The sequence below is a fragment of the Spodoptera frugiperda genome, chromosome 7 (genome assembly GCF_023101765.2).
Source record: "Spodoptera frugiperda isolate SF20-4 chromosome 7, AGI-APGP_CSIRO_Sfru_2.0, whole genome shotgun sequence".
Lineage (NCBI taxonomy): Eukaryota > Metazoa > Arthropoda > Insecta > Lepidoptera > Noctuidae > Spodoptera > Spodoptera frugiperda.
The window spans coordinates 9,657,841-9,681,861 of NC_064218.1; the positions used below are offsets into that span (position 1 = coordinate 9,657,841).

Here is a 24,021-nt window from a genome sequence, read left to right on the forward strand (position 1 = left end):
AAAACATTCATTGAAATAAAATCATATAACTATTTATTATCGTAAAATATAGGTTTGTCGGGGAACAAAACATCTGCGGACTTTACAAACTCCTGCAGTTTTTGCCACTGAGGAGAGTCTATGTCGGTCTGGAGCTTGATCCGTACGATTGCCTTCTTCCATAGCTCTAGCGAGTCGGTGTTGCGCGCGTCGTTAGCTCGGTACACCTTGCAGTCGATGTAATATTCGCCATCGGTGTGAGCTGTGCGTCGCTCACACCCGTTGGCCACTCGGTACACGAACAGCGACGGCAGGCATGCTCGACCTGATGATCCGACGTCCGCGCCTGCCTCGTGGTCGTGACTGATACCGAATATATCGCTATCACTCGCAGCTTTTTTACTGAAAAAATAAAACAAAACAACTTTTGTTAATTTACTAATTACAAATCCCGATATTGTTGATACTGTACTGGATGGTCAAGAATTGATTGAAAAGCTTTGTTAATAAGGTTTTTCATTTAATCTCGATGAGTGTAACACCTATATTATGTATATCGATTAAATAATTATCCAGTAACCAATACTAATTGTTGCTCTAATCTTGTATCGTACTAAATAACACTACCGATAACAAACTCAAAAAACCGTCATGAAACAACGCTTGCGTGTGTTTCGTTCACTTGTAACACTTTTGATGTTTGAAGTGTTCATGGACGGCGGTGATTGCTTACCATCAGGAGATCCGTCTGACCGTTTACCGGCTTATACCATATAAAAAAAGAAAATGTAAAACAATATGCAATTTACCTGGGACGGTCTGATTTTGATTTGCGTTTGTTTTCTGTAGGTTTGCGACCAGTTTTCGTTTTTCGTTCAATGGTTGGTTGATAATAAGAACCCTCAGAATCGGACCTGAAAGATAAAAATGGTACATACGTGTTAATGAAATAAATTATTAAGTAGACGGTGGTTCTGAAGATTAATGCTATACTCGGAGATATTCATGATTACTTAACATAGTCCTCAGCAATCGTTTTCGGTAGAAGTCGTTACTAAGGAATAATTTAAGTAATCTTTAAATGTCTCTGAGTGTAGCAGTTACAGTCAGAACAGTCTTGAATATTTTATACTTACATTTTCTCCTTGACTTGTAATGGACTTACTCAACTTCAAGACGACAGCAGCGGCAGCACGACTGAAGACTGGAGTCACAAGTATAGTAGTACTATACTACTTGGTTCACTTGGAATAATTGTAATGATCGTATTGAAAAATGTAGTGAGTTATAAGGCTGGAAGGATCTAATATAAAAAGATACTTAAAATCTTTGGGTTTTATCGTCTGATGGAACGTTTTTATTTAGTCGTATTATAGACCTTCAAAAAATACAAACTAAGGTAAACTAAAGTACAATCAATTGCTGATGCATCGAAAACACTTAGGGTTTCCACGTCGTTTTTTACAATTTTCATACAATGATAGTTATATAAGCAGCGTAATGACAGCCCTGGCTAAAATAGCTGACTACCAAACATGCGCCATGGTTGCATCATTGCATGTATTGTAATTGCATATATTGCAATTTGTATACACGTGTAAAAATTTCGCAATAATATCGGAAACGTTGAAAGTTGATATGTGTAGCATTAGTATTATTGCGACACCTTGACGTTATGGAATTTTCCTGAAATTAAATAAACGTATCATCGGTAAATGATTGTTACTACTAAATATGTTGCATTACAAGTTTAATTTTGAAATTGAAAACATTAAACAGGTAAATATTGTTTTTAATATTCATATAAAAATAATCATAATAATATTTTTTGAAATTGATTGTTAAATCGTGATTTAAATAACAATATCTTTTATTCTTTTTCAGCTACATACGCATCAGAATTTGGAGTTGTATAAAGACGATGGGACTCGGATTAATTCTTAAGGAAAATTAGAAGTACATCATTTTTATCAGATAAGTTCTAACAGTGCGGAAGATTAAACAATTCTCAGGTAAATATATTTTGTACCCTTTACTTTAAGTTTTTGTTAAATCATTAATCTATGTACGCATATAATAAATCTTTGCATTTTATTTCCAGAGCATGGGTGCATACAATACGTCATACAATACGTCCAAACGATACAAAACAACAAACGAGGAACAGGAGCTACAACTGATCAAGATTTTTATTTACAATGGTTCTCTCTAACGCATTTTCGAAGCTGTAAATATGAATGAAAGGTACATAACTATGCACAACATATTATAATACATGATTTAATAACGACTGTTACGTCTAAACTCTGAAATAACTATTAATCCTTGTCTATCAATACTGATTGGTGTATTCAATAACAATGCCTTACTGCACAGTTTGTCATGTATCTGTAGATAATCGTCAGTGGTCTGGTCATTTACGTAGTAATGCACATAAAAACAATAGCATAGCTCCTTTTAACAGTAATGTAAAAATAATCAAGTCCTCGTTCAAAGGACGTATTGTAAGTTATAGGATTATTGCAACCGAGGAGTTAGTCCATAAATTACCAGAGAGTTTTTTAAATAAAATTCGAGATCAAGTCAAGGATCTGATCGACCAGTCATTAAAAAGACACACATCTGTTAAAGTTAATTTTGAATTATTTTTGATATTTCTTTTGTTTAAAAACGATCACCAAGAAACTAAATCATTTGCTACAAAAAACTTTATTATTAATTTTAATTACGATTTTGACACAATTTTCAAATTAGTTATTTCATTACTTCTCAAAAGAATAGAAGAATTTCAGGAAAGAGATAGCGGATGGACATTTTTGAATAACTCTTATTTTGAAGTAAATATTAACAAATATCAGCCTCTCAGTGGATCTAAATTTATTCCTTTACCAAGTTTTATAAAAAATAAAAAAGCTTGCTTGAATATTAAGAACAACGACAAGTACTGCTTTCTATGGTGCGTGGTGGCAGGCTTGTATCCTGCAACCCGACATGCCGACAGAGTTTCATCATATCCTCGTTTTCAGGATGTTTTAAATGTTAATGATTTGTCATTTCCCATCACGTTCACAGATATAGCTAATTTTGAAAAAAATAATCGTAATATTAATATTTATGTATATGGTTTGAAAAATAATAAAACCGTTGTAGGTCCATTATATAAAACAATTAATAAAAAATGTAGGAGCATCCACTTATTGTATCTAGAAAATGATAGTAATTCCCATTACTGTCTTATTAAGAATTTACCCCGTTTAGTTCGAAGTCAAATTTCTAAACATCATGGTAAATTATATTATTGTGAATCTTGTTTATTGTTTTTTCCTACTCTTAGTCAACTTGAAACACATCTGTGTGGAGGGGTCGTTACTATTTTGCCAGATAGGGGATCAGTACTAAAGTTTAAAAATTTTCAAAGGAAACAAGACATTCCATTTGTAGTTTATGCTGATTTTGAAACACTCTTAATACCGATTTCCAGCGATGAATATGATACAGTTAACACAACATATACCCAGCGACACGCGCCGGCCGCTTTTGCTTATAACATAGTATCTTCTTTTAATGATAATGATAACAAACGGTATAGAAGTTATCGCGGTAAGGATTGTGTTGCAAAATTTATAGAGTTTCTTACTCAGGATGTAATTGAAATATATAAAATACTAACTAAAAACAACCCTATGATATTTACTGATAAAGATGTTGAGGATTTTAGAAATGCAATTAAGTGTCACATATGTGAAAACTTGCTGTGGTCTGACAGAGTTAGAGATCACTGTCACATCACTGGTAAGTACCGTGGCGCAGCTCATCGACATTGTAACCTACAGCATAAAGTACCAAAATTCATACCAATATTTTTTCATAACTTGTCAGGATATGATTGCCATTTATTTGTGAAAAAATTAGGTGAAATACCTGGTCAAATAAAAATTATACCTAAGACCAAAGAAAAATATATTTCATTTTCGAAGTTTATTCCCGTTGCAGATAATGAATATGTACAATTAAGGTTTTTAGATTCTTTTAATTTTTTAGGCACCAGTTTAGACAAACTAGCTAAAACAATGCAGATAGAAGATTTTGTTAATCTTAGATCTCATTTTTCTGATAATAAACATTTTAGTTTGCTAACTCGAAAAGGTGTTTATCCATACGATTATATGACCAATTGGAAATGTTACGAGCAACAGGCGCTGCCGCTAAAGTGTTACTTTCATAATTCTTTGACAAACGAAGACGTCAGCGATGACGATTATAATCATGCTAAGACTGTATGGAATTGTTTTAATATAAATAATTTAGGAGAATACACTGATCTGTACTTGAAAACAGATGTACTTTTATTAACAGATATATTTCAAAATTTTAGAAAAACTTGTAAACAATATTATAAACTGGATCCTGCATTTTATATAACAACTCCTAGTCTATCTTTTGATGCAATGTTACTTAAAACAGGTGTTCAATTAGAACTGTTAACAGATTTAGCGATTATTAAAATGATTCAGGATGGTATTAGAGGAGGTCTGTGTGTGTGCTCGCATCGGTATGCAAAGGCTAATCATAAATATATGCCTGAGTATAATGCTGTAAAACCAGATTGTTTCATAACGTATTTAGATTGTAATAATTTATATGGTTATAGTATGTGCCAGTATTTGCCACATTCTAGTTTTAGATTTCTTAATGATAACGAATTAAAACATTTACGCATTCAAAATATTGATGATGATGCTGACTGGGGCTATATTTTAGAAGTTGATCTTTTATATCCCGATCATTTACATAACTACCATAATGACCTGCCTTTTTGTCCTGAAAAATGCATTCCTCCAGGTGGTAAAACAAAAAAACTTATCGCAAATTTATACAATAAGTACAATTATGTAATACACTACGTTCATTTAAAAAAGTGTCTGGAGCATGGATTAATATTACGAAAGATTCATAGAGTTATTACTTTCAAACAAAGCCCCTATTTAAAACAGTACATAGAATTAAACACTCAATTACGACAGAAAGCAAAAAGTACATTCGAGCAAGACTTTTTTAAATTATTAAACAACAGTGTCTTTGGTAAAACGTTGGAAAATACTGAAAAGAGAGTCACTGTACATTTAGTTAATCAATGGAGTGATAAAACAAATAAAACCAACAAAACAACATCCGCTGAGAGGCTTATAGCTAATCCTTATTTTCATAGTTCAACTATATTGACTGAAAATTTAGTTGCTATACAAATGAAGCCAGATCAAATAATCTTAGACAAACCTATCTACATAGGATTCACAGTTTTAGATCTTTCTAAGTCCCATATGTATAACTTCCATTACAATGTTATTAAACCATTTTATAATGATCGAGTACGCTTATGTTATACAGATACTGATTCTTTTGTTTATGAAATATATACTAACGATTTTTATTGTGATCTGAAGCACAATTTCTTGGAATACTTTGATAGCAGTAACTATAATAATGAGAACGAATTTGCCATACCTCTAATCAATAAAAAAATTCCTGGTCTTTTTAAGGATGAAATGGGTGGAGAATATATTTCTGAGTTTGTGGGATTAAGGTCAAAGCTCTATTCTTTAAAATGTTCAAATACAGTTATTAAAAAAGCAAAGGGAATTAAATCATACGTGCTCCGAGACTTAGATATCACAGACTATGAACGCATTTTATTGAATGGGGGAGTTATTCGAAGAAAAAATATTATGTTTAAATCATTGAAACATGAAATTTTTACACAAAGTGTCAATAAAATTACATTATCCAGTAACGATGATAAACGTATAATTTTGAAAGACAAAATAGCAACAAAAGCCTGGGGGCACTCATATACCTATAAAATGTAAACAATAGTGAATACGTCTTATCTTGGAATTATTATATCAATGATCCTTTCTTTAATGTATTAATAAATTATAGAGTGGTTCTGTATAAAACCAATTTTAGTTAAGTTAATAATTGTATTAGTGTTAATTAGCGTAATGTTATTTAGGTGTAGTTTATAGAAATAAATAAAGATTTTTATTATTGTAATAAATGTGTCTATTCATTATATATTTTTTGTTTTATTTTTTACCATATAGAAAGCCCTTATTACTAAAAAAAGTGGATGTGACGAACCATTTAGCTACAGAACCCTAAAAATGATGTGTAATACGAAACGGTATGGCGTCACGTTAGCCACAGTACCGAGCAAAAATGCATGGTATACATTTTTAGGTGTTGCAATGGTAGCTGTAGTACTGCTCGTTGATTATTAAATTATTCTCATTTGTCTGCTAGATCGTACACGATCAATATCAACAATTTTGTTATTTAATAAATATTATTCAGTGTAGATACTCGTACTACGTGTTACATCACATTTTAAACATGACTTCGGTAAGTAAATTATATTAATAAAAACATTAAACGTATTGTATTTTATGTATCGCAGTAATTTAACGATCACTGTATCGAATTGTAATGTGCTGAGTGTTGTGGATTCGATCCCACATGGAACAATCATGTTAAAGGTCTTAAATTATTATTTATCTGATTCAGAGTGTTATTTGTATTCGCGGGTTGAATATTAATCTGTAATTTTTTTTGTGACATAGGATTATTTATTTACCAAGTACAGTTGTTTGTAATACCTCTATTTAATGATCTATTTACTGTTTGTTTCAGATAGCGGGATCAGATGTTATGTTCAGTCAATACGCACAGGATCCGTATGAAGAATTTAATGAGATGATCCGATGCGAACGCGCTCCGTTGCGAACGCGCCTGGGTTGCAGCCAGGCTCCGAAAGAAAAGAAGAATACGTCTCGACGCAAGGACAAATCTAAACACCATAATTCGACTCAATCTTTCGTCATGAGTAGACATCATCGGCGAGGCAGTAAACTGATAAAAATCTCAGTGATCGAGTTGTGCAATGATTCTCCGGACAGTGATAGTGACAGTAATAGTGATAACGTTATTATCCAAGCGCAATACGTAGTTAAAGACGCGGTTGACTTTATTATGGACGAAACGGAGTCGTTAGTTAAGAAAATATCGAAATCATTAATTGATAGTGACTTTTAAAAACCCTGTGTAAATATACAATTTTTTTTGTTTATTGTAATAATTTAATTGGAATAAATATTCGGTTAAGTTAGTTTTAATCTTAAGAACTTAGTATTTTTATGTTAAAGTAGTATTTTCATGTTAATGGTATTCGTATTATATAAATTTTACAGGTACAGGTATTATATAAATTTAAAAAAATAAAAAGCATGTTTTCTGTATAATAGTTGTTTTATTTTTTAAGAAAACCTTATACACACACATAGTTAACTTACTAACTAGTAAATTTACCAATTTAAAAACTTTTTTATACATAACACATTTCTAAGAGCACAATGTTTTACATGATGATTACAATTAAAAATAGTTTTTCTATCACAGTACTTTTTAGCTAACACAGATAGTTTAGGACAATTGTCTTCATGAAGTTCTATTACATTACAGTTCGCACACATGTCTTTTATCCACTTCACTTTCTCTGAACCTTTTACGTAGATATTCATATTTTCTAGATATGGTACAATCATGCGTTGGAATTCTTTATAATCAATATAGCCTTCGCTCCAATGTAGACCCATATTTTTTTCCAACCACTCGACTTGTCGCTTTTCATCCCTTGTTAAGTAAGTGAACTGGTACGGTGGCTTAATTAAAAACGTCTGTGTATATTCACGTGTGGCAAAAGCTAACTCCTTTATTATAAAATTATTGTAGAGATCTTTAAATCCTTGTACATCTAATATGATGGTATTGGGGTTCATGATATTTTCCTAACAATATTACTCAAAGGCTTATACTCAATTATACAATCGTTTAATATAAGACAGTAAGCAGAGGTTTGATCTGGTATGTCTAATTCACTCTCGATTTCCACTCTCACATCCACCACAGGGCCTGTTTTTAGATTATCTGCTTGTCTCGAACAGTCAACTACAAATAGCGGCGCTAGGTCTTTAAATTGTTTCTCACTTAGTAAGGGTTCCGAGCGCCTGCCATAATAAGACTGTTGAAATCGAGTGTATTGCTCGTATATTAATGCAATTTTGTTATTTGAAAAACTAGCGTTTAGATTTTCATACGGAAAGTAAGTTGAATTGAGGTACACTCTGACGTCACGAATATAACAGTGATCGAACTGGGACATGTCAGAACCTGCATTGTTTTTTCTATTTGTTTGTAAACCAATAACTACGTATCTTGGTTTCTCTATTTGCGATGAAGTTTTAATAGACCAGGTATGTTTTGTAGTTTTAGGTAAAGCTGGATATTCGTACAGATCCCAATTTCTGAATATCATCTGAAGTGGACGATCTTTTTCTAACAGTTTTAATAAATTTATCTTTTCTTTGTCAGATACTTTAACGTGTGGTACGCGCCATATAATTTTATTGATTTGAACGTCATCTACAATCTCCCCGGTGCTGAGTTTTACTGCATTTAGGTTTGTGTTACTTCGCAGCAATATTAGTTCGTGCTTACTGTTTATCACCACTTTCTTAAAATCTTCAGCAAAACCCATGATATTACAAAGAGGTATGGATGCGGAAAAGTTGCCTCCATTAACATTTTTTGTACCATCAATGTTCCAGCCCCAAGCATTTGATATCTTTGATTCACTCTCATTCATCGAAATTAATGACTTCATGGTGGTAGTAACGCCTGCATTTTTTATTTTATCAATCTCGACGCCATTCAACTCGTACCTTATATCTTGGAACAAGTAAAGGAGAGCGTTATTCGTAAAATGAACGCTAGAAGCCTTGTCTTTTGAGTCCTTTTTGCTAACAATTACAGTTCCTTCCAAATACAGAGTGCTAGCTGATGGTAGTACATACAGATCCTGTTGGTTTATGGGAATGCGAATTTCATCGTTTCTATTAAAACTTGTCACGTAGGGCTTGTAGGAGTGAAATTCGATACCTTCAACTGTGTTGTCGTAAGTCGGAGCGGATAAAACGTCGAGAATATTCATTTTAACAAACCGATGGCTTTCAGGAATGCCTTATTATTATTGGTTAATTTAATTTTTTTATTAGAGCGAGGTCTTATTTTCTTGGTTGCCAAATTTGCACTGATATTTTGGACCTGGGGCTGCTCATATTTATTGAAGTCAATCATTTTTTCGTCTAAGATGTAAATATACCTGCACTTCTTCACCACGTAAATTTATTAGGCGATTGTTAATATCCAACAGTCTGATATGTATACAGCTTATGTTGTTTTGATTGATTGGGAAGTATATTGCGTTCTTCGGGATTTCTATAATCCTATATCCAGGAGGTACATTAAGTGCAAATTCGTGGATAATGTGACTCGGTTCTCCGTTTATGTACGATCCGCTTATAATATCACATTCTATTCTGACCACGGTCGTAGGTAAAATGTTCACGGGAAACTGTGACACATGCCATTTATTACCTTTTAATACCTGCTTATCAAACCCCAGCAAACGTCTAAAGGTGTTTTCTTTTTCAAAATTAACATCTTTAGAACAGTATAAAGTAGTTTTTAAAGTATTGTTATTGCAATCTAGTTTAATTGATGTACCTTTTATCTCAGATTTTAAATAATCACTGATATCTTGCAATTCATACGTTCCCTCCGGTATTTCAATGATTTCTGAGCCATAGTAAAACTTGTTATTCGTTTCATCAATGTTTGGAATGGAATTAAATGTTGAGAAATGCAATAATGCACACTCATATTGTCCATTTAGTTGTAACGTATTAGGGTAGTACGTGGTTAAGGTAGACGAGTTTCCGGTTATCGATAAAGTGAGTGACATTTTGCAAATGATTGAAATGAAAGAAACACGTTAATTTTATACATTTTTATTCCAAAATTTCCACAGATACTCTAAACATAGATGACCACAATTTACTGTGTTAAAGTTTTGATATCTTGTGTAGTTGTAATAAACACGACAATTCTTAAAATATCGCATTAATTCTATTGGAGGTTTCAAGTCTCCGTAACTATCAAAGTATTCACAATAGTCAGATACTTTAACATAAGCCACCCAATGCGTTCCTTCATTTTTAGAATCGTCCAAGTTAACAACACCACATTCAATCTGTTTTGGCTTTCTCGGTAATTGATCCTTCATGTATACTCCTCGAAAGTGTGGGATGTCTCGTGCATGTTCTTGGATGTCGATATTAGTCAGAGGACGATTAGGTAGCTTCTTTATCAGTTTTTTGGATGATCTATGAATAATCCTTTACCATTTTTATGCGGTTTAATGTATAAACCTTTACCCAATGCTAAAGCCTCCATAGTCTTATTATGACGTTCTGTTTCTCGCAAATTTTGTTGAGCTGCTTTATAATCATTAACGGTTTTTGCAATACCCGCTGCACCGCCAGCCAAAGTTCCTAAAGCTGATAAGCCAGCAAAAATTGGAATCAAAGGTAAAATACCTCCAGTCTTTGGTATGGGTATGACACGCGGTACCCGAATTTTCTGAATTTTTGGAAATATCTTTTTCGCTGCTAAGTAAGCAGCGGTAATTAAAGCTTTACTATCTTTGTGTTTAATTTTCTTAAGTTTTGATTTTATTTTTGATACAAAGTGTTTAAACGTTTTAACTCCGGCACCAGACTTTAGTTTGGCTTTCATCACTTTGCTTACTAGCCATGAACTAAGTTTTTCTCCTTTCCCGGCATCTTTTGATTTAAGTCTTTGTTTTGCCATATTCATTAGTTGCAAATCAGCTTTGTGACGATGTGATAAGTCTGTATGGTTAGCGTATGCAATGTCGTGGTGCATACAAGCTTCATCCAACTTATTGATACCTCGATCACCGCGTAATAAACGTTTCTGGAGTTTTGTTCCTGGTCCGCAATAATTATAGCCGGGCAAATGAAGCTCGAACGGTAGATTTTCTATTATATTATTAACTAGTCCACCACCTTGCATTGTACAAAGCGCAATGGTAAAATATTCCAAAATAATTGATTATATACTTAATAACTCAATCCACTAATGCAGTTTTGTCAATCCAACTATTTTCATTGTTGTTAAGACCCAACCATTTAACGTAAAGTTTTTTTCCTTTCTTTCTTAAAACTTTCTCTATCAAATAAACACCAGGGTAGTTTGATTTTTGAAGTTCTTGTTCATAAAAGGTTCCTAATATAGCTTGTTTTCGTTGGTCTTGTATATGGTATGTCACTGGTATTGTATTATTAATCTTTTTTACAGTAAACAGTTCTGTTGACCAATTAGGAGTATAACCTTTTTCAAAATTGTGTTTGTATTTACTGATACGAACATAATCACCAATTTTAAACTTAGGTTTATATGGAATAGATACATGTTTATTTGCTTTCAAAATATTTTCTTTTATTATCTGCTCATTAGACTTGCATACATCGATGGGTTTTAATTTAATAGTTCGATGTTTTGTGTTGTTATATGATTCCAGCGTTACTTCTAATGGTTTACCTAGCCACTTATAGTTTCCATGAAGGCTAAAATATTTATACAATTTATTTTTTATGGTTTTAATTAGTCTCTCAACGATTGATGCTTTTTTGGTAGAAAACGATGAGTAATGGTTAATTTTGTATGTTTTCATAAGCGCTTGAAATGCGTTATTATAAAATTCTGTCCCCATGTCAGTTTGTAAATTATCAGGTTTTCGATGACTGTCAAGTAATATTCGTTCAAAAGCATGAGTGACATCAAGTTTATTTTTTGATTTTAGCGGCCGCGTCCACGCGTATTTTGAGAAGCAATCGATCACTATTAAAATATAATTATAGCCTTTATTATATTTCCTTAGGTTTTGCATATCCATCAGATCAGCTTGCCACAAGTCGTCGATACCTTTTAGAACAACAGAACGTCGAAGAAAATTTCTTCGTGCAGTTTTATGTATTTCATTTACTATTTGTTGTTTTGACATAATTTACAGTTTTTTAAGCAATTTATCAATATCTGCTTTAGTGTAAAACTTATCTTCCAAATGATTCAAAGCCTCAGGTATCTTTGTTTTTAAAGTAGTTTGAACTGTCTTTTGTGCATCTAACGTGAGCTGAGAACGTAAAGCACCAATTAGTTTATTTAATTCATGTATCGTATTAGCACTTAATCGATCTACGTAATCCTTGTTCACCGCATCGTCTCCATCTACGGGAGATCGGACTCCCCTCAGTCTAGAAGCTTTTAAATCAAAATCCCCGCTTTCTGATTTTAACAATGCGTTATCGTTAAATTCAAATAAATCAGATATGCGCAATCTCTTGTGAATAAAATGACCGAATTTGTCTACGTTCATCTTTAAGATGTATTGTTTTGAAAGGTTGACAGTAAAATGAAACACAGATAGATGTTTTATGTATTTATTATATTACTTTCACGCAATTCCTCTATTATAGATATAATTTCGTTATTTACCCCTGTGTTACCAGCATCCTGAGATGCAATTAACAATTTTAACCTTTCTACTAATTCATTAGGATCATCCCAATATATAAAATCTACATTCTTCTTCCACATTTTTGTTAAGGGTAGTCCTTTTCCTTTGGTTTGTAAAAAAAGCGGCTTAATAATTTGTAAATATTTTAAACCTTTATTACTTTTTATCGGTTTGTTTGGATCATAATCTCGACGATGTGCATTAGTATCAAGTAGCATTAATTTATAATGTTGCATATCTTTCTCTGTAACTAAACTCGAATCAACATTCTTTTTCAGTAGCAACTGTTTCAATCCAGGCGTAGTTCGGTACTTGCGATCTGCCACTATGATATATTCGTCATTGACAATTATGCGAGCAGAACCCAACATCAACTTTCCATTATCATATCTGACACCAAAAGGAATGTCTGCTAACGCTTCTGGAGAAACTGACCAGGAAGTTGTGTTACAATCTTGTTTCTTTTCGCCTATTGATTTATAAGAAGAGTCACTGTCGGAGTCAGAGTCATAATCGTCTGTATCATTGCTTTCTTTGTCACTGAGAACTTCTTTCTGCATTATGGTTTTATCCATAAATGGAACTTCAATTTCTTCATCTTTAATATTTTGTGGAGCGGATTGTTTACTGACATTGGCAATTAAGTTTAATGGTTCTGTTACAGGCTTGAAGACGGATTCCAGCGCTTCTTTGTTATTTATTTCAATATCCTTCATTTTTCGCACTTTTTTCTTCACGGCTTCTGTCGCTTCAACGATTTGTCTTTTCAAAGATTTTTCCATATTGATGAAATAGATAGTGCTTGATTAAGTGTTCTAAGTAGAATAATTAAGAAAGGTAGGGTATCGGATTTAAATAACATTGATTTAATCAAAAACTACGAAAGTGTCAAACTTATTTCTATAACAACCTTTATTTTTAGAACAATCTTTATTAATCACGACAAAACTGAAGGGATCGTTCCATATTTTTGAACACATTTCACGAAATTGAACCCATGACATATCAGTGTTGACATGTTCTTCGTATATGTGCTTCAAATTAATTTCATCTTGTTTAAAAAGTATGATTAAGTTCGCGTTATCTCTTATTAGTTGTTTAGGAATTTTACTATAAGTTTGATTTAAATAAAAACAATCGATATACTTGTGTCTTCCCATTGCAAAATAATCACGCATATTGTTTTGATTTTCACAAGCAACATCATCAAATATAATCACAGAGTCGGGTTTTGCGTCCTGAACTCTTAGAATTTCTTCATTTTCCTGATATTTCTGAAACGTAACACCTGATACTCGTTGCAACACTTTTTCTAAAAATATGTACTTGGGTTGGTACAGGGTTTTTGAATAAATATAAACATTTCGAAATCTTAAACCATTTTCATGTAAAAGAAGACTAATGAGTAAATTTGTTTTTCCACAATTTGACGGTCCGCAAATTATACAACGTACTGAATTAGGTAATAATTCGCTGTGACGGAAATCAGTTTTACAAAACTCATCACATATTATGTTGACATTCAACGATTGTGGTTGCTTTACAAATTTCATGTTTATTGCGTGGAACAGTTTAAGTAATAATGTAACAAATATTATTTTAGATTAATATTTATAAACCGTACCACTACCACTATCTATTTTGCATTACTAACATTAACGAGTCGACCATTCACGATTGGGCATTCTGGACCACTTGAGCGAAGGCGTTCGCCGAGCGAAAAGTGGTCCAGAATGCCCAATCATATACTACTTTCACTTCGAGAGTTTGAAGAAACTGGGTTGAATGACTTGAGTAAGGAGACATGTTTTTAAAATTTGGCGATATTTATTTCTCATCTTATTCACATTTTTAAACTGGTACTTAAGTTGCCGATACGCCATATTGATTGCAACTAGGTATTGTAACTTATGAGATGGGTGTCTAAAATACTCTGTCGTTTTTAACTTGACACTATATTTATATTAATGGAATAGATAGCAATAAACAAGCACACAGATTGTTTAATAATAGGTGATTGACTTTACCCAAGGACATTAACATCACCAGAAAAATTGCAAGTGAATTATCAACCTTTTAAAATGTAAATTCCTTTAATTCGTTGTTTTTATCACGAAGCATAAGATATTACAGCGAGGAAAGGTTTAATAAAAATAAAAACAGACAATTTTACGCAATAAAAGACTTTTACTAAGTGCAAATAAATCTGAGTTCTTTAATTCGTTATTTTATTACGAAGCATAAGAAATTTCAATGAGGAAAAGGTTTAGAAAAACGAAAACAGACAATTTTACGCTACAAAAACCCATTTCTAAATGTGAATAAATCTGATTAACACCGTTCCCTAAAACATTTTTCCAATAAAGCCCAAAAGTGTTACAAAAACCACTTCATCACAGAATACTAAATAGCGAAGCCACAATTGTCCACACAAAACGGTAGGGCTGCCACCAACCGAATGTAAAACGTTAATTGCAGCTTTCACAAACCATTGAGCCTCATAATCGTATAATCCCTGCGTCCCTGACCGTCCTCCGAAGTGAGATAACGAACGTTGAATTTATAACGTGAACAAAATTACGTTAGATACTCGAAGGTGACAACCCTAATGGACTTTTTCTACAGGTACTATCGACGAAAGTGCGCTCTCCTTGAGTTAGAACTTACTATGCAATATGTATGTTGCCTTTTTGAGGGGGGAATCATCCAATGACTTCTCTTGCCTTGGGCCAGGCGAGAGTGAGTCTCCGACTCTTACTGACTTAAAATTCCCCATTACTACTCCTGCTTTTCTGTTCACAGCTCCGGATCAGGCATCCGCTCTACTGGACCCCATCACGCTCCCCGCCTCCTTCTTAATGCTAATCTAATGGTAAAATTCATAGCTTGATGATAATTTCTTAAGGACACGTTTGGTATTGTGCTCGCTATTTGAGAAATAACAGACTTACATTTATTTTAATGTAACTAATAGCATGACAGGTTAAAATAATGTGAACAATGTAATATTTTTTCACATATAAATAAATGGCCCTCACACGTAGGTATAGATAGCGGTATGAATTTTCAGCTAGACATCTGGTAATCTGGTTGACTGTACTTACTTAAATAAAAAGAGGAATTTCTGCGTGGTAAAATTATTGAAGCTTAAACGTTAATCGGATTATTAGGATTCAAGGTTCTTAATTGTGGACTTTCAATTTTTATTTGAGGTTAATTGCTTATTACGAAGAAATAGATTAGATTTAGATTACAGGGCAAAGGCCTAAGAAGAAATAAATATAAACATATTTGTTTTATAATATGGATTAATGAACGAGTTACCTATTTATTGTTATGATGTTAATGTTTTGAATATACAGTTTGTACTTTTGTCTGTTCAAACTTGACTGAAAAGCTGAATATATGTTTTTGAGACAAAAACTTGGCAAGCTCTACACAAAAGCATAAATCCAAACAACAAACCTGATCCCTCTCCTGTTGTTACATACCCGTGTCATTTTCTATGCAAAAACATTGCAAGCTGTCCTATCAAATATTCCATCAATACATTTTCATCTTTATGACACAAAACAATAAAGTAGAAATTCGTCTTTCAGTCTCTCCAACAATACAAGTTTTTCTTTCATTTCCAACTGGGATAACCGACGTTGTCATGCATCAAAATAAATAATGAACGAGTCATCTCAGTCGGGCCGAGGCTTCCCGGAAAACCCCGAGGTTTGCCGAAAAATGCCGAGTCACAGGTTTGTTCAAATCCATTTTTAATTAAAACAACATGGCGGATCTTTGTTAGAGGGACTAGCTAGATGGAGAAGTACTTACAATAGACTTACTTTTGTAGCAAAATAAGGGTCAATTTACAAATTTTTAAGTTGGAATTTCTTTATTCCTAGGCAAAGAAAGCTTTAGTTTTTGTAAAAGGAAACTGCGCTATTATTGCTGTCTTTTTCATGTCCAGTCAGACCAGTGACGTCACTGGAACGTCAATTGTTTCTTGCCTTGTATTCTGAACATATTTTCAAATGAGTAGAAGGAGAAAGCGCTATATTATTGTCCTTTTCGTTTGGAGTGTGACATCACTAAGGTTTCATATTTTTTACTAAGTACGTATTGTATATGACCTGGCTTCTGGAGTACCTCCTTATTACACCTACATTGTATTAAGATATATGGAAAAACTATTTTTTACCCGACTGTGCCCTCCTTCTGGCGCAGTCGGGTAAAAAATAGTTTTTTCATAATTTTTATTGTGTCTTGATATTATTTTTACTAGTTTTAAGTTCAAGATCTCGTAACCAGCATCCGAACCAATCAATTTACAAAGTTCTAGAAAAATAAACGAACGAGTGCCACTAATAAATAATACATTATCCGACCAAGTTATTAGTAGGCCATTAACTGCAGATTATGGGCCCATTATTGCCCGAACTCTTCCGAAGTTGACCGAAGTTTTCCGAATGCTCATAAAACTTCGTCTGTTGTCCATTCCTTTATTCCCATTGCATTTTATTTGTAGGTCCGGGGAAAATAATAACCACGAAAGATATTTTTATACGTGCATTACATACATAATGTACTGTATTGAACCAAAAGTAGGTATGCATCAAATGTTTACGACTCGTCTGAGTTTAAAATTATATCTGAGAGGATTGTGTACCTCGCTATTTTGAATACATTTGAGATTTACAAAGTTTAGTTTAGTCATACTAAATTATTTACAGTAGAAATACGTAGTAATATATTACATCGTTACAAATTTTTCTTTTTTAATTTAAATTAAAGTACTCGACAATATATGAAGAACTGGTTAGCCTTTTTAACACCTTCGAAGATGAAAAGAATAAGATTATGTATTATATTATGTACTAGCTTCTGCCAGCGGCTTCGCTCGCATTCCCGAGGTTAAAAAGTACCTATCCTAACACCCAAGTCAGCTCATATCCTGTCTGTATACCAAATTTCATTAAAATCCGTTCAGTAGTTTCAGCGTGATTGTCAAACAAACAAACTTTCGCATTTACAATATAAGTGTGATCGGTTTTCGAATAATCTGCATTATCTATGTATCTTATACCAATCTCCCACAATTCTAAGCCACAGCCTAATCTCATCTGTCTTTGTGTACCACATCTGTCTTCAAAGCTAATATCAGGCTATAGCTGTTGCGGGTACATCGAGGTATGGATTGCGGGTAAATCCACGTTGCACTTTCCACTCTACTGACTAAGGCTCAGTTTACACTAGCGCAGAGAGAAGTGTCTTTAAAAAACTGAACATAACAAATTCAACCTTAACTCCACACCATAAAGCACACATTACTTCTGAGATTTTAAAAAGTCACGCGCATTCTTCTGAATTCGCGCGTCTGCGCGTGAACAGCGCCGATTGGTGCAAGCGTATTCTAGCCTATCCACTAGCGAACCTACGCGTCATAAGTTGGAAATTGGCCTGCATCGGTGTTTATTTCCATAAACTATCGCGCGTATTCTAGCGAATGCGCGCGTATTCGCTGGAATTCGCTTTGGTTGTAAAGAATTTGACGCTTCGATGCGCTTCGACTCTGCGCTAGTATAAATTGACCCTAAGTAGCCGAAGCCAAATCTCGAAGGATTAGAACATCGACTGCTTGTTACGTAATCACTTAATACCAGCTTTAAAGTGTAAACTTGGACATCTGTTTAATCCCTGATTGGTAGCCTAGGTATTATATGTTGCAGATTGATTTAATACTTTATGAAGTTCAAAATTCATATTGTTGGTTTAATATGTGTTATGAAATGTATTTCTATTCTAAATATTTTGTCTGACCCGGAAAACTAACTTCGACCACCACTGACCATCGACCGTTGCTCTAGCAAGCTTTTGTCCAATGAAGTAGTTATGGCGACACGCGACAGATGACACATAGAAGATCGACGAATAAATAAACGGATAACACCATAAATCCTACATTACACTTATGAAGTTTCCATGCCAATAAACATGGATAGAAAATCCCAACAAACAACAGTTGGGCAGAAAGCCCGCCAGACATGATCACCTCGCCTAGTCGGAGGATCCTCCTTTTCTTAGGGAACTTTACTGTTACTATAAACAGCCATTTAATTGATTTAAATAATAATTTCCAACAAAAATTAAAACTTCTACCAACTAGTGGATGAACGTCAACACCCCCTCATCAGCAATACGAGTATATATCCAAAACTTATCTAACTTTGGTCATTTGAAAAAAAATACGTTCGCAGTTCAATTGAATCAAATTGGAGTCACTTTCAACTTCTTTTTTCTTGTTATTAGCCAATCCCATTAAAAGTTTTACACAAGATAGGTACCTACATTACTTTTATTTGAGTTTCAAGAAAACTGCACGAATGCTGAGTTTGTTGAACTTAACTAGAGAAATACATAAAAAAGTTTCAACTTGGATATTATAAGGAACGGTATTTTTGTATAAGAAAATAACAATGGTATCATTCATATACATGTGACAATGCAACCTGTGTCTATACATTTGCTCCCTCTCGTCTCCCAGTAACGTTTTAAGTGTGGGAGAGCTATGGCTTCGGCACGAATGGGCCGGCTCGACCGGAGTGATACCACGACCGAGCAGAAAACCGACGTGAAACAACGCTTGCGTTGTGTTTCGTTATGTGAGTGAGATTACCGTCGTAGACCCAATTACCCCCCTTTCCAATCTTTCCAATAGCCGATTCCCCAACAACCTTTAAATTCCTAATCCCTAAAAGCCTTGCAACGCTCTTGTAACGGCGACCTCTCGCGTCCGGCATTGGTACAAGCCATGGTGCGGAGCAAAGGGGGACTGGGATGCCGTCTCCTCCTTCTGCGAAGCAGTCATGCTAGCTAAGGAGGAGGCGGGGCGCGTGAGAGAACGAACCTCCTCACGCCCCAGTCGTCGCGAGAGACACTCCGGGCGTCGGGGATCGCGTGACGATCTCCGGCCACCGTAAGTGCGGGCCTGCGGACGGCGAGCAAGGGTAGTTCGCCGCCCGACCAGAACCAGACCCGTGCGTGCGGCGCGTCGCGTTCCGCGCGCGCCTCAAAGAGCCATCAGACCACCACAGATGGGGCCCAATAGGACTGATGCCTAATCCGGAGCTGCGGACAACCTAGCGGGTTTACCGGGGCTCCGGCTCGAAAGGCAGGAGAAGGAACGGGGTGGTTTTTAGTCAGTAAGAGTCTGACACTCCCTCTCGCAAAAAAAAACGCTCTTGTAACGCCTCTGGTGTTTCGGGTGTCCATGGGCGTATTTATTTTCCAGATAAACGTCAATCAAAGTTAACTACTTTTTCTTACAATCTAAGCCTTAGGCATAAGCTAGTAATATTGTTTAAAGAGATCACGATAGCCCATTCCCAGTTTTCAGTCTCCGGCCACCAATTAACTTGGATATGGCCACTCATGGGTAAGTTGGTGCTATTTTAGAACAACCCAAATACGGTCAATTAGCTTTTGGCTTTGGAGGCCTATCAGCTTTGACCCATTTTGTATAGAACATTTAGGTACTCCCTATTCCTACAAATTACAAAAACGTTCTTTTCTACCTTGTAATAGAGTTCGTTTTACATTTCGTACGTTTCACTAACAAGGACTACAATTTTGGACTACTTAGAATTTATGAAAAGAATTTTTATTTTATGAACTCTCGATCAAAGGTGTTTAGCAGTAGTACTTGTAACCAAGGAGGCAGTCTTTAAACTTTTGGGTAAGGGTGAGTGAAGGTAAAAGCTCGTAATACGCGTAAAGAGTGCTCAGGGCACATGAATAGTTCCTTTTTTTGAGGGTGGAAAATCATCCAATGACTTCTCCCGCCTTGGGCGAGGTAAGAGGGAGTGTCAGACTCTTACTGACTAAACACCACCTCGTTCCTAATCCTGCTTTTCAAGCCGGAGCCCCGGTGAACTAACTAGGTAGTCTGCAGCTCCGATGAATAACTCCTTAACATATTAATTAACATTTGGGAAAAGAGTAATAACGTAAAAGAACGCATTTTGATTTCCCTTACCTTAATATATTTTAGTACTCCCGTGTACATAGCTCTAAAATACTTCAGAAATCAGATTCCAAATCACACAACACACAATAACAGTTTATGAGCACATAATAAAAATACCACTATCACTATCACACTTATCCAAATTATCAATGTCAATGAATACAAATATAACACAGAAATGATAAAAATAAAATCTTTCTGTATGAACTGTGAACTTTGCTTTTATTTATAAAAAGACTTAATACGACCGGCGCACACGCACGTTTGCGATTCGAATAAATACAAACACAACCTATCCCTTTCTTCGCCCTACAATTAATATTGCTGTCCCTCTCTCAAACCCGACTAATATATTTAGACACATCTCATTTTATTGACTGGTAGTATTTCATATGACTTATTCATTACAATTAGAGGTCTTGTTTCACTGGCTGGTGTAATGTTGCTAAATGTGAATGGAGTTGGGTAACGATATGGGCCAAGTTTAGGATAAATATTTACACAAAAGTAGTTTTAAAAATGTATCTTTGTTAAAACGCAGGTACCTATAGGATAAAAGGTCATCATAAGCCTGGTGACAAGGGTTTGAAGGGACTTTTGTCCGTTGGGGGCACAAATCAATTGAGACTTATGAAAGGTTCCCTAGAGAATTTGACTCAAACTGTATCATGGGGTGTACTCTAACCGAAGTCCACAATATTTAGATTGAAATGAATTCTTGGTATTAATAGTAGATATACATAGAGGTGTTGTCAAGAACCTAGATCAACCCACATTTTTTGAATTGGGATTAGTAACTAATATTGGCAGTAATGCCTTGTTGGTATTAGGCTAGTATTTTAGTCCAGTAGCGAGTACATAGTAGCTCTCTCTCATCCCTCTCGTGTTTTCTGTCCCAAAATCGAAGTGACAGCTACTAAATACTACTCGACTAAAATACTAGCGTAGTACGAACAAGGGATTAGTCCTTATTTATTGTAACTTATTGCATATAAGCTGATTATAGGGTATATTTGTGGTAAAACATCACCGCACATACCAACAGCCTATTTTATTAATGGCCACTGCTGACCAAAGCCTCTTTTTGCTCGGAGATGGTTTAGAGCATCAATCATCACGGTTGCTCAATGCAGGTTGGCGATTTCAAACTTACAATTTCAAATTATAAGCCCTCATAATGATTTCCTTCACCGTTTGTTAGTGGTGTCTAAATAATCTTATAAAGTACCTATCACTCGGAAATAATCACATTGATACTTGCCGTTGATAGGTTTCGAAACCACGCTTTCATGCATGAGAAACTTCTAGAGTCTTAACCCGCCGGGCCACCACGACTTAGAAAAACATAACCCCTGAAAATATTCTCCCGTCTGCTCAGATTCTAAAGGTGACAGATGCTACGTACTCCGTAGTGGTCTTCATAAATTCAGTGACCTTTGTCTAAATTAAATTCTCAAGCGTCGTAAGGCATTCTGTGTCTAAAATGGTAGACGACAAATTGTCAGCGATTAGCGCTGACGACCTTAATTCATTTGTAACTAGTTCACTCATTAAGGTTTAGTTTTGATTGTAGTTTGGAGTGACTGCTGATGACTTTATATTGTACTTTAGTGTGATAATATTGCCCATTACCAATGTATAATATACCTATTAAGTACGTTCTTAGTCCCCAAAATATGGGTTCTTTTAAACTCTGATGCAAAAAGATGTAATTTAATTTAATTTAAATTGCCTGTTAAATGATAAATGATATTTATTTCTGTAAATAGGTCATAAAATAACACTTTTACACGTCAATATTTCAAATAGCTAGATGAGGCCGGCATTTCCTATCTGACTACTCTGAGAAGAAATGCCGAAACAAACTCAGAGGTCACAGTCTCTTTTAAAGTAACACTGTAACTCCTGAATGAATGAACCGATTTGAGTGTGGAACGGTTTGAGTCAGGTTTTTTTGATCGAATGCCTTTTTTATTGCGGTGGTTCTTGGCTAGGTACGTACGTTTTATGAAAATGGGATTAGCAGTTTAAGAGCTACAAGTGCATTTCCAATACGAGGAATCTTATTTTTGCTTATTCCCTCAGATCATGGGTATTTGGAAAATAACTTTAATTTCGTCACTTCTTTCATCTTGTATTATAACTGTGGTTGATACATACTTAATTAACTTCTATGATTTTTGGCTTACTTACGTAATTATTTGACGAAGAACTCGGCCACTTTCCAGCCATACTAGAGGTTCATAGTAGAACTGGCGCTAATCGAGTTCCTCGTCAAATAATTATGAGAAAAATAAAATATAATTCTTTAATCTCTTACAATAGATGCACGTGGACTAAACTTGTCACAGACCGAATCACAACAAACTGATTTATATGCAATATAGCAATTCTGGAAACGTCTTCCCGTTTGTAAAGTCTCTCACGAATTCAATTTGTTCGCCAAATATAAGGTCCGTGTTCTGCAAGATGTTTCAGAAGAATTGTGCCAATGTCCGAGAACCTGTTTGCTAACTTCACTGTGACTGTAGTGCTAAGAGATGACTTTTTAAATTGAAGACTGGGATAACTGAAACTGAAAGAACTGATAACTGCTCAAACCTTCTCCGTGTGAGAAGAGGCCTTTGGTCAGCAGTGGCCACTTACCTAGGCTGATGATATGATGATGAGGTGCTAATTTAAAAAGAAATTTAATCTCCGACACACATATCTATGAATACAAAGTTATATCCATTTTTTTACTTACGATATAAGAACCATAATATTGTAATTAGGCCGTAAGGTAACTCTATTGCCGTAAGTCAGAGTAATTACAGGAATCTTTGTCTATTTCGAAAATAGGTTCACCTCTATCATATAGGTTTCAGAACATAATTGTTACTGATTCGAAAACCGATAGTTAAACAATAATTCATTAATGCTTGCCCAACTATAACAAAAATACATTCCATAACCTTACAAGCGAATTATTTAAAATGTTAACAAACAACACTCAAAGCTAAAACTGTATCAGTATTCTCTAAATTGATTCACCTGCAGTAGCGGACTACCGCTACAAAACCAATAACCTGAATGTGTTGAACTGAAACAATAGCAATACAATACAAATACAATACAATACAGCGAATACAATTTACAAATGGCTACTGACCGAGCCGAGCCGTATTGAATTAACGATAAATTATTACCGCCCGATATATTCTGTCAATATAACTAGTACTGCGATAACGCAGTTACAAATCGGACTATACAAAAACCAGTATAAACTCGAATGAGCAGAAAGATTATATAAAGCGAGACCATGATAAACTGGTTGTATAGGTTGATGTGAAACCAGGTATAGCTTAGGCTCCTTTTGTATTGAAACTGAAGGTTTAATTTATGTATCGTATTGTACTGGATTTATCGGATCTTAATATCTATTGAGATAGGAAGGACTGTTTCCCGCACATTCGTATGTCGATGTGTGATACGCCAGGTATATTTTGCTTTTGTTTGCATTTTAACTCATCATATCTGACGAGGATTT

At 34.6% G+C, this 24,021-nt stretch overlaps 2 protein-coding genes and 1 long non-coding RNA gene across 28 annotated transcripts in view; 1 reads left to right on the top strand and 2 right to left on the bottom strand.

Annotated features, from left to right (window-relative positions):
- Positions 1-24,021, bottom strand: part of LOC118265767 (transient receptor potential cation channel trpm) — a 241,420-nt gene that overhangs the window by 131,446 nt on the left and 85,953 nt on the right. The window contains exon 1 of one of the 26 annotated variants that reach the window (XM_050695171.1): positions 20,502-20,546. The exons of the other annotated variants lie outside the window; for them this stretch is intronic. Coding sequence (XP_050551128.1) covers positions 20,502-20,531 — 30 coding nt within the window. The 5' untranslated portion in view covers positions 20,532-20,546. Of the gene's footprint in view, positions 1-20,501; positions 20,547-24,021 lie in introns of those variants that run through there. 26 annotated transcript variants of the gene reach the window in all.
- On the bottom strand, positions 11-1,279 carry LOC118277847 (uncharacterized). Its single transcript, XM_035596812.2, has 3 exons — positions 1,116-1,279; positions 789-893; positions 11-381 (listed from the first exon to the last, which is right to left on the bottom strand). Coding segments are annotated over exons 1-3 (459 nt in total). The 5' UTR covers positions 1,118-1,279; the 3' UTR covers positions 11-29.
- LOC118271252 (uncharacterized) lies at positions 1,612-2,104 on the top strand. Its single transcript, XR_004783289.2, has 3 exons — positions 1,612-1,758; positions 1,864-1,991; positions 2,081-2,104. It is a non-coding gene; the product is annotated as an uncharacterized LOC118271252 (long non-coding RNA).

Bases quoted from the DNA above. Each gene is read 5' to 3' on its own strand.
- LOC118277847 (XM_035596812.2), bottom strand. The intron at 382-788 runs GTAAATTGCATA...TTATTTTTTCAG, and splicing joins TCAAAATCAGACCGTCCCAG to TAAAAAAGCTGCGAGTGATA.